This window comes from Phyllopteryx taeniolatus, chromosome 13 (assembly GCF_024500385.1).
Source record: "Phyllopteryx taeniolatus isolate TA_2022b chromosome 13, UOR_Ptae_1.2, whole genome shotgun sequence".
In the NCBI taxonomy this organism is placed as follows: Eukaryota; Metazoa; Chordata; class Actinopteri; order Syngnathiformes; family Syngnathidae; genus Phyllopteryx; species Phyllopteryx taeniolatus.
This window is the reverse complement of record NC_084514.1, coordinates 9,299,213-9,316,034: the sequence shown is the minus strand read 5'-3', so window position 1 is coordinate 9,316,034 and position 16,822 is coordinate 9,299,213. Positions and strand designations below refer to the sequence as shown.

Here is a 16,822-nt window from a genome sequence, read left to right as displayed (position 1 = left end):
TACCTTGTGCCGGACAACCCCCCAACCCCTTCACCCCCAAATGCTCAGGGCCCCTGGACAGTTGTACCCCCCCCCCGGCCTTTTTGACGACAGACCTTGGTCACATGTACTTTCTTGTCAGATGGAGCCCATTCAAGGAGCTAACCTCCTCTCTGCACGCTTTTTTTTTTTTTTTCCTCTTCGTATGCTTGCTTTGTGTTTGCAATGCAACAGTAGATATAGGCAACGCTGTGGGTGTCGCTACCAAAGTGCGTAACGTGCAACAAGATTGATGGTGGACAAATGTATTCCGACTCCTATTCCTCCTCTTCTCCAGCCTCCTTGCGTGTTTATCTGAACTCTCTCTCTCTCTCTCTCTTTCTTCTGCATCTTCTTGTTCTTTCTCCTTCCTGGAGCGGGGGATGCCAGGGGGACAGAGTGCAGATAGGACCTGTCTCCATGGCAACAGCTTCTGCAAGCTTCTGACGGCCCTTACTCGGTGGGGGGTTATGCGATAGGGACGGAATAGTCGGGTTTTAGGGGCACACACACTTGGAAGAATATGTGCTGGACTGGGGTGGGGGGCGGGCAAAATAATGGAGGGATGAGGGTGGAGGGAAAGAGGCAGTCGACCCTGCTGCTTCCCCAGGGACTCTGTGGCCTGCTCGGAGAATTAGCATAAAGATGGGGGAGGTGTGTTTTGGTGTGTGCGTGATTTTCTTATTCGTTCCTTTCTTTTCTTCCTTGTGGATGTATATTGGTGTGCTGACAAATAATTGGAAGTGCGTCTGTTGTAGTGGATGTGAAGCGTGTGCGTGTGTGTTAGTAAGTCACTGACCGGCCCACTGTCCCCTCCCCAGGGTCTTAACCACCCCAACCCCCCCATCACACACACACACACACACAAAACCCTCCATCCGTCTGCCGCACTACTGAAAGGCAGCACTTTATAAGCTTGTGATGCAACTCTTTGTGTGTCTCCGTGTGTGTTTGTGCGTGTTTGTTCCGGCAAGCTTATGTAAGCGCTTCCAACATGAGTGTATGTGTGTGCGGACAAGAATACGGTTATATCATATTTAACTCCGGGGCTGAATCATTTGGCTCCCCGCCTACCCCTCCACCCCACCCCGAGATTTCCACTTTATTTGGGTCTGTATTGTTTGCCCGACAAAAGGAGATGGAAAACAAGAGTTTGTTGTGCTAATGTGATTAGCAAAAAGTTTTGACCGTGACACTTTTTTTTGTGCTTTTAAATGTGTTTGTCAAAAATCAAGTGTCGGGCAAGGCTGTTTTACACAGAGGTCCTGTAAAAGAGCCAGACAGCAATTGTAAGTGCCATTTCTTTGCCTGTGCGCTTCGTAATGTGTCCAGACGTTTTTCTTCGATTATGTTTTTATGATTGTGAGAAGCCAAAATGGAAATCACAATTCCATTTCGATTCATCGCCCAGCCCTATGCTATAGGTTAAAAATACACCAAATAAGAGACTGTATGAATATTTTTGTTTTTTTGTTTTAATAAATTTTTCCCCTCCCACACACATTGCAACTTCTTAAAACCATTTTTGAACACACACACAAATTGCAAGCATAAAATGTAGATAAAATAGTGTATTTATTGCAGTGTCTATGTGACCTGGTAGGGTGGCATGTGACATTGGCGAGTGCGTGCGAGTGTCCGGAGCGTGAGTTGTTAGCTAACAGCAGCTCCTTTGTGAGTGTGTTGCTTATTGTGTTTTTCTGTTCTCCCAGTGTTCAATAAATTGAAAAGTGTATCTGCGACTGCGGCTTTCCTTTCACACATGCAAGGACGTTACAGTACATAGATTAATTGTTTAAACAAACAAACAAACAAAAAAGCAATAGCTATATACTGCAGATTTCTGCGATATATTAGATTATAAAATGATCACTGATGGTTTAGAGGTTCACACTTCTGATTTCAGTGCAGGCAGCTTGGGTTCAGTTCCCCACTCCATGACGGTGATAATTGTTTCCTATTTCTATTTGTGCCCTATGCTTGACTGCCGACCAGTCCAGGGTCTAGTTCACCCTTTGCCCGGGGTCACCTGGGATTGGCTTCGGCTCCCCCGTGACCCTGCCTGAACAGGAAAAGGGCTGTACAGTAGAAAATGGATGGATGGGTGACTCCCTTAAACACTGCATATTGCATGCGTGTCCGATGTGTTTGCATTGGACGGTGCCAGCTGCAACCGAGATCATATTACTGTGTAACTAATGTAATGCGTGTAATTGTTTGATTTGTTTAAATCCCAGTTGGCACATTTGCTTAGCCCGCCTGGTTCAATGAGCCAAAATAAACCAATGCATAATGAATAGACTCCAACTGAATTAGTTGACTCGGGGTCGGAGTTTGGAAAGTAGAGCTGTGCGATACAGTAGTGTCTTGAGATACAAGTGGTCCGACAAGTTGAGATGTGAGCGTTGTATGGTGGCAGGTGACTCAACTCCACAACAAGTAGCGGTTTGGCAGGCAAATAGTAATTATTCTTCTTCAAAAAAAAAAAAAAGAGGCTCCAAGCTGTTTATTGCCACTTTTAGCTGTCGAACTAAAGATAAAAGATAAGATGAGATAAGGGTATATTTGCAACAAAGAGAATTACACCGTGTGTATTTAAAAGCAACCACATAGCCTCCGCTACCTTAATGCTAACATACAATCGGAAACTCCATAGGCACACGGGCTACCAATTAGTATCTACTGAATGTGGCGGTGTTGTTACCCTTTAAGCAACGGATATCTGAACTACGGCTGACAATTGATAAAAAAATGTTTCGTCTGATTTAGTCACACTTTTGAAAATTGATTAATCACAGGTTTCTTTTTTCCCAAACGGGGTTTTGAGTTTTTCTTTACTTGATGGGAAGGTTTAGATTAGGGGCTGTTGTGAAGCATTTCCAACTGTGGGCTTGTGAAGCCCTCTAAGACCCTTTTGTGATTAATAAGGGCTATACAAATAAACTTGACTTGACACAGGCGCCAAATATACCACACACAATACCACATTTTGCTTTGAGGTGGTATTTTAGGCTTGTTGTGCTTTGACGAAAGGAGAGTTCAGCGCTGCACTTTATGCAAATTACCTTTTTTTTATCGAAAGTCCCATTGGGATGATTTTCGCAGCAAAGTTTGCCACCGAGCACACCAGTCAGAATCTCCTCACTCATTTTTGCACTGGTGTAAACATTGACCTGAAGTAAAAGATATAAATATTTGTTTATTTATAGATAGATAATGGGGAAAAAAATAACTTTTTGTCATAACATGTACGTATGTAAACATGATACTTAAAAAAAAAAAAAAAAAAAAAACATACAAAATATTTGCAGTTTGGAAGCGCACACCTCGGGTCAAAGGTTTCCACCATGAGGATAAATCACTGCTGGTCATGTCTTTGGAAATTTTTAGCATGGTGGACTCTGCGATTGCCTTGCACCAGGCTTCTCTCTCGTCATACACAAAACAATGCAAAAATGATTCCGCTCATGTTGTCTGTTCCTTAGCAGGAATTAAATTCGCTGCCGCTTTTTTTCTTTTCTTTTTTTTTTTTTTTTTTCTTTCCCGCTAGAGGATTTAGAAATGTCATTAAGTTGGTAACAAAACAAAACAAAAAATTACATTTTCTTCCCAAACAAATCGTCCTGAGCAATAAACTCCAACTAAGCCATGGTTATAAGTGACTGTAAATATCACTAGAGTAGCGCAAGCGAAGGGACACGTCCCGGGTAGAGAATTTAAATTTTTTTTTTTTTATTATTATTAAACCTCGAGATTTGTCCTTGAACACTTTTGTCCTAATGTGTTCAAGAGATGATAGCCTTATATTCTGCCATCTTCAGGTTAGGCTTTAAAGGCGGTAATATGAGACACTTTGAATTAACCATTACACTTAATATGTTGAGAGGAAGCTGGGCCAGGGAGGGAGACGCTGCCACCCGCAGCAAATTGGCAGCCATTGCACCCTTGACGTTCCTGATGTAAAAAGTCACAATGAATGGTTTGGCTTTGTTTTTGTTTGTTTTTCCAGAGCGCGGCAGCAGCGCCCAGCCCGGTGATGGGCAACATGCCCCCCAACGACGCCATGCCAGGCGGTCCCATGCCTCCGGGCTTTTTCCAGGTATGAAAACCCACAAGCAATCTATCAATCAAATCTTTCGATCAATCATCTCTTTGTCAAGTCCCACCTCATTGTAGCCTCACTCATACCTTGAATGTGACTTTCTTAATTAATGGGACATTTAGAGCTACACTGATGAGAAAGAATCAAGTTGTAGTGTTGCAAGAGAAAAGTTGTCAGTTTTCAGTAAAGTTGTAATATTATGACTGTTCTTTAAAAAAAACAAAAAAAAAAAAAAAACTTCAATCTATGTGATTCTTAAATTGTTTTGAAACAATTATGAGTATTCTCAAAATATTAAATAAAACATTGTACCCGTAATAAGGCTATTCTCATAGCATTGCATAATTTTTGTCCTAAGAATACAATTTTGTCGTACTATTACAAATATTCTTGGAACATTGTGACTTTCTTCCCATAAAATAGTAAAAACCCGTTTCTCATGATGTTACTTTTTTATTATATATATATATATATATATATATATATATATATATATATATATATATATATATTTAGCTTGTAACATGTTTACTCTTGTAAAATATAACTTTTTTTTCATATACATCTTTATTACGGCTTTATCTTCAAAGATAACTTCTTCTCATACTCCAACTTTTTTCCTCATAACATTATGACGAGGGACATTTTTTTTCCAAGAGGAAGAGACATTATCTGTAAAGATACAAATATTTATTTATACATAAAGTAAATCCTAGATGGGTGGGGGGAAAGAAAATGTTTTTTTATTTCACTGTATTTTTCTTTACGCTCATAGAAGAAATTAATTGAAATATTTTTTTGTACAAAAAAAAGCCATAGTACCCAGCGCTAGCCTCAGCTAGCTTTCTGCCTTAAGAAGCAAATATTAGTTTTTCTTTCGTAACATTACGACTATTTCTGAAACAATATGAACATTTTCTCATAACATTTTAACTTTATTTTTCAAAACATTACAAAGTAATAATAACTGAGGAAACTAATTGTTGAAGATTTGTAGGTGGAATTCTTTCCCATTCTTGCTCGATGTACAGCTTCAGCTGTTCAACAGTCCAGGGTCTCCGTTGTCATATTTTACGCTTCATAATGCGCCACACATTTTCAATGGGAGACAGGAGTCTAGTACCCGCACTCTTTTACTACGAAGCCACGCTGTTGTAACATGTGCAGAATTTAGTTTGGCATTGTCTTGCTGAAATAAGCAGGGGCATCCATGAAAAAGACGTTGCTTGGATGGCAGCATATGTTTCTCCAAAACCTGTATGTACCTTTCAGCATTAATGGTGCCCTCACAGATATGTAAGTTACCCATGCCATTGCCACTAACACAGCCCCATACCATCACAGGTGCTGGCTTTTGAACTTTGCGTCCATAACAGTCCGGATGGTTCTTTTCCTCTTTGGCCCGGAGGACACGACGCCCACAATTTCCCAAAACAATTTGAAATGCGGACTCGTCAGACCACAGAACACTTTTCCACTTTGTATCAGTCCATCTTAGATGAGGTCGGGCCCAGAGAAGCTGGCGGCGTTTCTGGGTGTTGTTGATAAATGGCTTTTGCTTTGCATAGTAGAGTTTCAAGTTGCACTCACGGATGTAGCGCCGAACTGTATTTACTGACATTGGTTTTCTGAAGTGTTCCTGTGCCCATGTGCTGATATCCTTTACACATTGATGTCGGTTTTTGATGCAGTGCCGCCTGAGGGCTCGAAGGTCACGGGCATTCAATGTTGCTTTTCGGCCTTGCCGCTTACATGCAGTGATTTCTCCAGATTCTCTGAACCTTTTGATGATATTATGGACCGTAGATGATGAAAATCTCTAAATTCCTTGCAATTGTACGTTGAGGAACATTGTCCTTAAACTGTTGGACTATTTTCTCACGCACTTGTTCACAAAGAGGTGAACCTCGCCCCATCTTTGCTTGTGAATGACTGAGCAATTCAGGGAAGCTCCTTTTCTACCCAATCATGGCACCCACCTGTTCCCAATGAGCCTGTTCACCTGTGGGATGTTCCAACACGTGTTTGATTAGTATTCCTCAACGTTCTAAGTCTTTTTTGCCACCTGTCCCAGCTTTTTTGGAACGTGTTGCAGCCATAAAATTCCAAGTTAATGATTATCTGCTAAAAACAATCAGGTTTATCAGTTTGAACATTAAATAGCTCGTCTTTGTAGTGTATTCAATTAAATATAGGTTGAACATGATTTGCAAATCATTGTATTCTGTTTTGATTTAGGTTTAGCACAATGTCCCAACTTCATTGGAATTGGGATTGTATATAAAAGTCCATAAAACCCAGCCCTCGTTCCCAACACAGTATGGATCCCATTCTTGACATTCCGCTGTTCATTCCTTCATTCACATGTCTGTCCTCTCCCACTGTTCCATTCTGCCTCTGTGACGCTGAGAGGGGCTTGCATCACCACATCATAGCTACACATCCGTAATCAGCTAGAACACTGTGTGCGGCGGCGTGATGGACAGCGTTGGCATTTGGCCGATGTGCGATAAGGTAGCGGGGAGGGGACGGAGAGATGAGAAATGTGAAAGATCACCTCCACCGGGACTCGCCGTCACCCACCTGCCGCCATTGTTTTGGGTGCTGTAAGCAAGGCGGCGAGGCTAATGGGAGTGCATAAGCAAAGAGTGAGTGAGAGAGTGCGGCATGAGAGAGCTATTTATCACATCGGTGGGGGTGTAGTGAGGGTCTGTGTGTGTGTGTGTGTGTGTGTGTGTGTGTGTGTGTGTGTGTGTGTGTGTGTGTGTGTGTGTGTGTGTGTGTGTGTGTGTGCGTGTGTGTGTGTGTGTGTGTGTATGTGTTGAAGGGACTTATTGTGACAGGGAGCTTTGCTTGTTTGCCGCAAACATGTTTCTGGTTGCAGTCAGGAGGCGACTTAGTCCCGATGTCGCAACTATTTTCCCGTGATAATGCGACAGGCCCAGCAAATAAATAGTCCCGTCCACATGTCTCACACAACGCCATTTTGGACTTGAGGAAGTACGAAAGCAAAACTTTGGTTGTGTTTGTGATAGTTCCCGAGCCACTATATCAGTGATTCTCATAGTGAGGTGGTACGGGGGCTCCCTTTTTAGTGGTATGCAAAGAATTACCAAATTAAATGTTCCAACTGTGCTGAATTTTACAGGGACTTTTATTTTTTATTTTTTTTAATTCAGTACAGTATATTTAAGCAAAGTTCAGTTGTATTTAACTTACATGCAATACTTAATTGAATCATTATTTAAGTACAGTTTTTGTATTATTGTTCAAAGAGTGTATTACCATAAATTTAAACTATACTTTTTTAGGAATAAAACCACTGTCTCTTTTTTCATGGATAGTTGTGCCTACTGTGTATTATAATGTTGGTCATGATGGTGGTACTTGTGTACTTGGCGAGTTAAGTTTTTTAGGTGGTGATTCATGCCACAAATGCACTATTTGGTACACTATATAATGAGTTTGCCATATTGTAGGGGTGTTTGAATATGTAGTGAAGTGATTACAGGTTATATCCTCTATATCGTGCCCTTAATGTATTCCACCATGCATCTTGAAAAGTAGCCGTGAATTCCAAAAACTCGTCATCCTCCTCCTATGATGACGAAGGAGCGCTTCCTTCAGGTGTAACCCCCAACCCCCACCCCTCTTCTTTCTTAAAGGGACCACCTGGCTCTCAGCAGTCCCCCCACGCACAGCCCCCCCCACACAACCCAAGCAACCCCATGATGGGACCCCACGGCCAGGTAAGAGGCAAATACTCACTCTCCAGAAACCCTTCCTTCCTTTCATTCCCTCTAAAAGCCCACCCAAATACAAGCCCACCTCTCCCAATAAGGCTTCCTTTACACTTTCTTCCTCAGTGCCCCTCCAGGCCTGTTAGTCCTGTTCTGGTTCGAGAACCGTAATCCCACCCCGCTCCGGTCGCCGTTAGGAGAACATCCATGAAGCGGCAGGCCATGCCCCTCGTCAAGGCCCAGCATCGGGTGTCCCTGTGTGGGATGAATTATTCACTCCTTGCCCCTCCCCCGGAGCTGCTCATGGGGGGTTGTGCACTTCTCCGCTCCACTGCTCTTAGCACGCGCGCACACACACACAGACACACACACACAAACACACGCACACACCTCCCCTCTACTTGCTTTTTCTAGCAGCTTATGAATAAAACAAGGAATCAAGCATGTGCTCACATCCTTACTTCAGTCGTGCTCCTAAATGGAACAATCAGAGTTGGGGTTAGCCAGCGAGGTTGCTATCTTTTAGCCTGATCCCTCGTTCTCGCGGTTTCTGGTTTCCCGAGTCGGAACATGCCTCTTCTAAAGTTTGCTCTTGTTGTTGTTGGCCCCCGACGTGTGTGCGTTTAACCAGCGTGACCGCAGGCCAAGTCGGCTTCCGCCGACCGCAGTGAGCGCAGTGAGCGTGTGTGTCTTTACACGTCATCCACCTCATCTGTGTGTCCTCACCACTAACTTTTAGCCCAAATCTCACACTTTTTGTCTTTTTTCAGCCTTTCATGTCACCCCGGTACCCAGGTGGACCGCGTCCCACTCTCCGAATGCCAAATCAGGTACAAAGCACCCCCCTCTTCTTATTCAACTGGTAGCTGATTGCACCTATCACTCATGTTTTGTTTGTGTTTGTGCGTGTACATGTGCACTCAGCCTCCAGGTGGAATCCCAGGATCGCAGCCTCTTTTGCCAAACAGTTTGGACCCAACACGACCGCAAGGTACAGCGGTTTAAAAAAATATTATTGTCACTGTATTGTCATGGCCGTAAAAAAAACATTATTATAGGATCCCCATTGTTTTGTAGTAATTCTGTGTTATAAACAATAGGCGTATGCCCAGTATGGGATACGTTGGTTTCATCTACAACTTTGGAGTTCTACTTTACCTTTTTCTTTCTTTTTTTTTCCACCCTATTGTTGGCAAAATGACAAGATTTGTAGAAAAAAATATGGTTATATAAAGAAAAAAATAGATGAAAATATAAATAATAAATATTTGCATGTGGAAAAAATACAATCAGACAAAAATAGTCATGTGAAAAATGAAACAAAGAATACAAGAAAATGTAAAAAAAACAATAAAACTTAAACGAATATGAACAAAATGTAATAAAATATGAAATAACCTTAAAAATACAATAACATAAATGATGCCATTGATTCAAAATTACAAAAATATGTAAAATAAGACAAATATTTAATTAAAACAATCTATTTTAATAATAATAATTGTAAAATTGAAATATTGTAAAACAATACAATAAGTATATATATATATATATATATATATATATATATATATATATATATTTATATATATAATACATAACAAATATTCTATCATATAGAATAATACACAATGTGACTTTTGGTTCCCATGTGGACTTGATGTGAGTCTGGCCAAGGACAGCAGAGCTCTGTGGAGATTCTATCTGGAGATTACAGCCACAGGGTTTGAACTAATGGGATTAGGGCGCAGCCTACTCTGTCGCATGTGTCTATTAGACTTTAGGGCGAGCCATATGTGGAATTAACGCGAGCGTTTGCGTTTTTGTTTCAGGGCATCCCAACATGGGCGGCCCTATGCGGATGAACCCTCCTCGAGGAATGGCCATGGGCCCACAGGTACCGCTGCCACACCCACACGGCGCACAACACCCACGCAGTTTGGCAAATAGTGAACAATTTATCTAAAAAGAAAAAAAAAAAAGGTGTCAAGCTGTTTAATGCCACTCATAGTTGAAGTTGACTCACTTAAAGAGAATTGGGCGTGGGTTTAAATAAAACAAATAATGTTGCTTTAAGAGCGGCCCTCCATCTTAATGCTAACATTTAATAAAAAATACCTTTGTCATGATAACGGTTAGCATCGCTAGTCGCGGTTTTAAAACCCATTAAGCAACAGCTATTTAAACACATGTTGGAAAAACACATGCAGACAGATAATATAACAATGCTCACAGGCACATATTCTTCATCCTTGACAAAAAATTACTAATATTACTGAGTCACAGGAGTATAAGTACAGTTCTTCTTTGTTTGTGTCAGCATAACTGTATTATGCTGCCTCCCAGTGGCCAAGGCAGGCACACCAGAAGGAGCAATCCAATGCAATTTATTTATAAAGCACATTTAAAAACAACAGAGTTGACCAAAGTGCTGTACATCAGTAGATATAAAGTATACAACATCATGAAAATGTAGCAAAAAATACTGTTTACAAAAATGCAATAAAACCACACACTACCAACTCTAATACAGGATCTGAGAATACTAGGGAGAATGAGTTTTGAAACGAGATTTACTGTAAATATAAGGAGAGTGAAGCACAATGAAATGAATTGCCGCATTAAATCATGATGTACAAGCTGTTTAATTCTTTGACATTCTATTTAATGATGTTATAACTCTGTTTTAAAACTGTACAAAATTAGAGAAAGCTGTTTTTCCTCATTAAAAACATTAGCGTGGTCCCGAAATGAATTAAACTCATGTATCAAGGAAGGTACCACTGTCAATATTCACTTAATTGTGACTTTTTAATGTTTTTATTTTTCCCCCCATCTTGCAGAATTACGGAGGCATGAGACCTCCACCCAACTCCATGGGCGGCCCCATGCCAGGAATGAACATGTACGGTCATACCCTTCTTGTACTCGTTATGATGAGTGTCTTTGTTATTGAAGTTCCACTATGTCACTGCAGGGTTCCAGGAGGAAGAGGGCCATGGCCGGGGCCTAACGCTAACTCAGTGAGTCATCCACTTTTACACATTACAACCCTACCAACATTAGGTTGGCCGCGTAGCAGCTGTTGGCAACCTGTAGTGCTGCCGTATTTGGTGTTTGGCGGTATTCCTTGGCTCTGGATCGCTCATGCTGAGATGTGATGGTCTGGTTTCCCTCCGCAGATAGCTTACTCCTCCTCATCTCCAGGCAACTACGTGGTAAGTTGACAAAAAATAACATTTCTGTAAAACATTGCTCTTACGATTCATAAGACTTTGATGATGGCAACAGTGATGAATTCATTTTACTTACCTTCCTATGGGATTAATAATTTTGGATTTAAAACAACTTGGAAGTCAAAAAGCTTCACACAATGTATTGTGTTTCACTTTGGATTTTGTATTTATGTACTCTGATGGGTCTGAATTTTGACCTGCTCACTCGTTCTCCCGTCTCTCAGGGTCCCCCAGGTGGCGGAGGGCCACCCGGAACTCCCATCATGCCCAGCCCAGGTGGTGCGTCACCTACCTAAGCTCCCACAACCACACTCCATCTTGCCCACTCCCCTCACAGAGCATGTCGCCTCACGCTTCTTTTTTGCTGTTCATCATCATTTGTTCAAAAGACATCTAAATGCAGTCTGTTAATTGAGCTGATTTGTTTGCTTTGCTCAGATTCGACCAACTCTAGTGAAAACATTTACACAATGATGAATCCTATTGGACCAGGAGGCAACCGACCCAATGTGAGTGTTGCAGACACGAAAAAAATGTGTTGGAAAATACCTGCATGCGACACCACTGTGTCCGATTAACACGAAATACAGCACATTTGTTGATCATGACTGGTTGGACGAAATTCAAATCACAAACTACAGTATGAAATGGACAGGTAGTCTGCCTGTTTGGTTGCCGTTTTTCAGGCTGTTGGTCCATTTGCTACCAGAAATCGGCTTAATTCTTACATTTTAACTGCAAATTTAGCCGCCTGATTTTGACCTGCACCTATCAGTCAGACTTCATTTAGTTGAGGCATACTGCACCGACTGTACACCTGAAGCTTGTCATCACAGAGTGAGAGAATTCAGTACCCAGATTACATTGACAAAATTATTTTACTGTGTTGGGTTATTCTGCCATTTGTACCAGTTCCCAATGGGACCTGGGCCTGACGGTCCGATGGGCGCTATGGGAGCCATGGAGCCGCACCACATGAACGGATCGCTTGGTGTGTTTTCCCTCCTTATCCTTGTTGTGTACTAGTAAAGTGTGCATTATGACTCAAGTGTGGTGTGCTTCCACAGGGTCGGGAGATATGGACGGCTTGCCAAAGGTGAGCAATATTAACTCTAAAATAGGCCTGTTACGATAATTCCTATATCCATATCTTATTGTTCAATAAATACAACGGACAGGATAGGTTTTCCAGAATCGATCAATTGTCATTGTGGTGAGCCGGCGTGCGGATCACAAAGTGAGCGGACAGAGTTGGACGGCTGTGTCATTAGCTGCTCGTGGGCTCATGGAACGCCGGCGGTGTTGGCTCCGTCCAATACTCCACACTCCACAGCCTTGCTCCATGTGCAGCGCGTAAATGCACACAACCGAGACACTTAAGGGAAAATTAACTGTTTGTTTTGTTCACAAGCCCACGAGCTAACAAGCTAGCCTGGGAGCTAGCAAGTTAAGGAGATAAACGGCTCGCTCCACCACGGCGATGTCGTTTAAAACATCAGCGCTTCGCTCAGAGAGTATTAGTCCCCAATTAACACAAACACGGGAATGTTAACTAACCTAAGTATAACCTCAGTGGCACACCTTATTCAGCCAGTAGTTGACTACAGCAAACGTCAACGTATATTTGATTGTCAGGTTATTTGACAGGTGAAGGGCTCATCTTCAGTGGACCAACCACACAGTAACCAGGTTTACAAGGAGACTTTTTTTATTTTTTTCATTCCGACTGGTCACCAGTTTACACGTGATGTGATCTAATCCGATCGGGTGTATACACGATGTGCATTACATTTAAGCGGAACAGCCGTGTGACATGCACACACCGTCGTGAACGTCACGTCATTAATCAAGATGGAGATCCGTCAGCTATTCAGCACAGTACTTGGGATTGTTTTTATAAGTTTATTTTTAAAAAAAATGCTTGATTGAAAACAACTTATAAGTAGTTAAAAACAAGAGCTCCGTCGCATCTGTCAGGAGCCGCCATATTAATGCCGTGCGTAAACGATGACGTTGCCGCGCATTCACGTCGAGACGAAGCATGCGCAGACAGTATATATAATAACAATAATAATAACAACAATACTGATTTAAAAGCAAGAAAATACAATAAAATAAATAAAAAATAATGACTGAGCTTATTTTTCATGATTTCAGAGGCATTAAAAGAAATCTATATAATTATTTATTGTGATTAGTTTTTGAGAAAATATATCTTGAAAAAATTATGGTGACAGGCCTACTCTAAACATTACCTAACTTCCTTACCTACCTTTCTTAGCTACCGAACCTCTCCTTAGCTTATCCTACTTTACCTTACCTGGCTACCCAATTAACTTAACCTACCCTACCTTCCTTACCCACATACCTTTGCTTACCTTATCTAGTTGAACTTGTCTTGCATTACGTTAGCTACCGCACTTGACTTACCTTATTGACTTACATACCTTACCTAACGTGCCTACCAAAATACCTAAACTTACCTAACCAAAAACATCTACGTACTTTCTTTACATTTACAAACCCACCTAACCTTAAATTACCTTATTTACCTACTGACCTACCTTAACTAACCTAGCTTATCTGCCTACCTAAAGATATAAACTTACCTTACCTAACATACTTACCTACTTCCTTTACATTTGCAAACATACCTTACTGTAGCTTACCTTATTTACCTACATATCTAACCTTGCCTAACATACCTACCTACCTTATCTTACTTCCCTAGCTAAATACTTAAACTTACCTACTTCCTTTACATTTGGGAGCTTACCCAACCCTTACCTAACCTCCCTTAACCGCATTAATTACCTAACTTTATCTTACATACCTAATCTATCTTCCCTTACCTGCCTGCCCATCTCAGCCTCTTACCTACCTTAAATACCTTACCATACCTAACTTGCCTTACCTTTCCTTACCCTATTTACTTATTTCCTTTACCTTAGTTAGCCTTACCTTAGCTTTTTTAACTAGACTACAGTTACCAAATTCCTTTACATTGGCTAACCAAACCTACCTTAATCTACCTGACCCAATTACCCAACTTAACTACTTAACCAAATCTTATGTGCATACCTTAGCTAACACCTACCTTGGTGAACCCCTTTCTCCCTCCTCCCCCACTGACTCACTAAATCTCTCCATCATACCAAGCTTATCACTTGCTCCAACCCTTGTTTTTTATCCAGAGTTCCCCTAATAACATGGGGGGCATGAACAACCCTCCCGGAACGCCGCGAGACGACGGTGAAATGGGCGGCAACTTCTTGAACCCATTCCAAAGCGAAAGTGTAAGTTGCAGCCTCACCGCATACCCCTAACGCTTCACCTTGACACTCCCCTGACATACCGGTGGACCAATGCCAGCAGACAGGACTGTCAAGTAGAACGCTAACTTTTGGGTGAATTCAGATTTGCACAACTGACTTTGTACATTCCACTGCAATGAAATTGTCTTATTGAAGGGTTGCTCGCTAGTTAAGCGCGACCATAGTGTGGCTAAACAGATCCAGTCCAAACAGCCCTGCTTGTCTACTTGAATGAGCTTTTTTTCTTTTTTTTCTTTTTTTTTTTATAGATTTTTAATGAAGCGTGTCATCTGCTTGCATTGTGTCCGCTTACCAATCACCAATAAATTCATATTGTCCCCCCTGTATCAGTGTTGTGTTATGATCAACACCTCATCTCCATGAATCAATGCAAACCACTGGATGCACCACCAGTTCATTGTTCAAAGGGGGAATGAGAAGTGTTCAAGCCTTACCTTACCTAATCTTACTTTAACTGCATACCTTAGCGTGCCTTAATTATATTAACTACTTTACCTACCTTAACTATATAACCTTTCTTTGCCTAAACTAACGACTAAGCTTACTGACCTACTTACTACTACTACTTACTAACCTACCTACCTTCCTAACGTGCTTGCCAAATCTTACATTACCTCACTTTCGGTAATTTAGCATTAGGAATAGGAGAGAACTGATACCAGGTATCTTATCGGACCGATTATTATTTATTATTTATTTATTGATATTTCTTTTTTTATTCTTATTTCAATGTATCGGATACTTGTGAAGGCTGCTGATACAAGCCACAAATACTGAAGGCAAACATTCTGACATATCGAGTAAGTCCTCCTCACCAGTAGGTGGCGCTACACTGCGGCGGTTTGACACATCTGAAAATCATCATTTACGTCAGACAGAGAGCTCTTTGTTTACCATTATGTATCTGTCACTGTGTTAATTTGAAATTTTATGTGGTATCGGTAGTACTCAATAGTGAATACTCATACTGGTATTGGTCTGAAAAAAAGAAGCATCAAGCATCACTAATTACCATACATACCTTACCTACCTACCTTATCTAAACTACCTTACCATACTTACCTTACAATATCTAACCTACCTACTTTACCTAACATTAGTTTTCCTTAGCTACTTACCTACCCTATTTTATGTGACTTTAACTCACCTATCTACCTTATCTAAAATACCCCAACTACCTTACCATACCAACTTACACAACCTACCTACCTACTTACCTTGGCTTACCTAACATATCTAACATACTGTACCTGTACCTTTCCTTACCTTACCTAACCTACCTAACCTACCTTACATACCTTACTTTACCTATCTACAGTGCTGTGAAAAAGTATTGGCCGGCTTCTCAAATTCTTATTCTTTTGCGTAGTTTCTCCATTTGGTTTAATATCATAAAATTTATATATTAGACAGAGGTCATCCAAGTAAACATAAAATGCAGTTTTTAAATGGTGATTTTATTTATTAAGGGGGAGAACAATTATTCAAAGCTACCTACCTGGCTGTGTGTGAAATAGTAATGGCACCTAACCTAATAACTGGTTGGGCCACCCCAAAAATTGGCTGAACCAGTAAAATCATAGCTGAAATAATATAAAAAAACAAGTGGTTGTTTTCCCCTTTGTCTTATTGCAAGGCAATACAAGTACATCACGAAAATCTTTATATTTAATGACCATAATCGATTTGACCTGATTCTCTTACAAGAAACAAGAGGACTCAAGGTTTATTTCACAGTCACATTGGCTGAATTTCTGGCGAAAAATTCCTGAATCGATTTCAATCATTTCGCATCGTATCGTTCTAAATGAACAAATATCATCCTTGAGTCGAATCGGCAACCAGGAATCATGATACGAATCTAATCGTTGCTAAAACGAATCATGACACCCCTAGTAACTACCTTACCATACCTATGCCTACCTAAGTTATCTTACCTTAGCTAACTTATGTTAACGGCCTTACCATACCTACCCACTTACCTTTGCTAAGATACCTTACCTAATTTATTCTTTTACGATCAATAGTATCTATCTATAGCTTTGGAATTTGGACTGTAATCCAGGAGCATCTTGCAAATCTCAGTGCTGGGTGGGAGCGCCCCCTGGTGTTTAAATGTTGCATATCCACTCATCTGTGCCCTCCTCCCCCCTTGCCCCTTCTCTCTCTTTTCAGTATTCTCCCAACATGACGATGAGTGTGTGATTTTATTTTTTCCTTTTTTTTTTATGTTGGTTATTTTTTCCCTCCTGCTTTGTACCCCTACACCTTTTTTTTTTTTTTTTTTTTTTTTTTTTTGTTCCCCGACCCCACCGCAATCCTGACCTCACCCTCGGACCGGGCCTGCTCCTCGTCCTCCACGCTCTACCGCAACCTTCCTCACACCCCTTC

The 16,822-nt window shown here is 41.1% G+C and overlaps 1 protein-coding gene across 3 annotated transcripts in view; it reads left to right on the top strand.

Moving 5' to 3' along the window:
- The window catches only part of zgc:110158 (uncharacterized protein LOC553590 homolog), a 43,927-nt gene that overhangs the window by 23,689 nt on the left and 3,416 nt on the right, over positions 1 to 16,822 (top strand). The window contains exons 5-18 of one of the 3 annotated variants that reach the window (XM_061794824.1): positions 4,028 to 4,117; positions 7,786 to 7,869; positions 8,631 to 8,690; positions 8,785 to 8,851; positions 9,693 to 9,757; positions 10,704 to 10,765; positions 10,838 to 10,883; positions 11,043 to 11,078; positions 11,321 to 11,375; positions 11,535 to 11,605; positions 12,009 to 12,087; positions 12,164 to 12,192; positions 14,291 to 14,392; positions 16,607 to 16,745. In XM_061794824.1, the coding sequence (XP_061650808.1) occupies positions 4,028 to 4,117; positions 7,786 to 7,869; positions 8,631 to 8,690; positions 8,785 to 8,851; positions 9,693 to 9,757; positions 10,704 to 10,765; positions 10,838 to 10,883; positions 11,043 to 11,078; positions 11,321 to 11,375; positions 11,535 to 11,605; positions 12,009 to 12,087; positions 12,164 to 12,192; positions 14,291 to 14,392; positions 16,607 to 16,636 (876 nt within the window). In that variant the 3' untranslated portion in view covers positions 16,637 to 16,745. Of the gene's footprint in view, positions 1 to 4,027; positions 4,118 to 7,785; positions 7,870 to 8,630; positions 8,691 to 8,784; positions 8,852 to 9,692; positions 9,758 to 10,703; positions 10,766 to 10,837; positions 10,884 to 11,042; positions 11,079 to 11,320; positions 11,376 to 11,534; positions 11,606 to 12,008; positions 12,088 to 12,163; positions 12,193 to 14,290; positions 14,393 to 16,606; positions 16,746 to 16,822 lie in introns of those variants that run through there. The other 2 variants (XM_061794823.1, XM_061794827.1) reach the window with 2 other exon arrangements.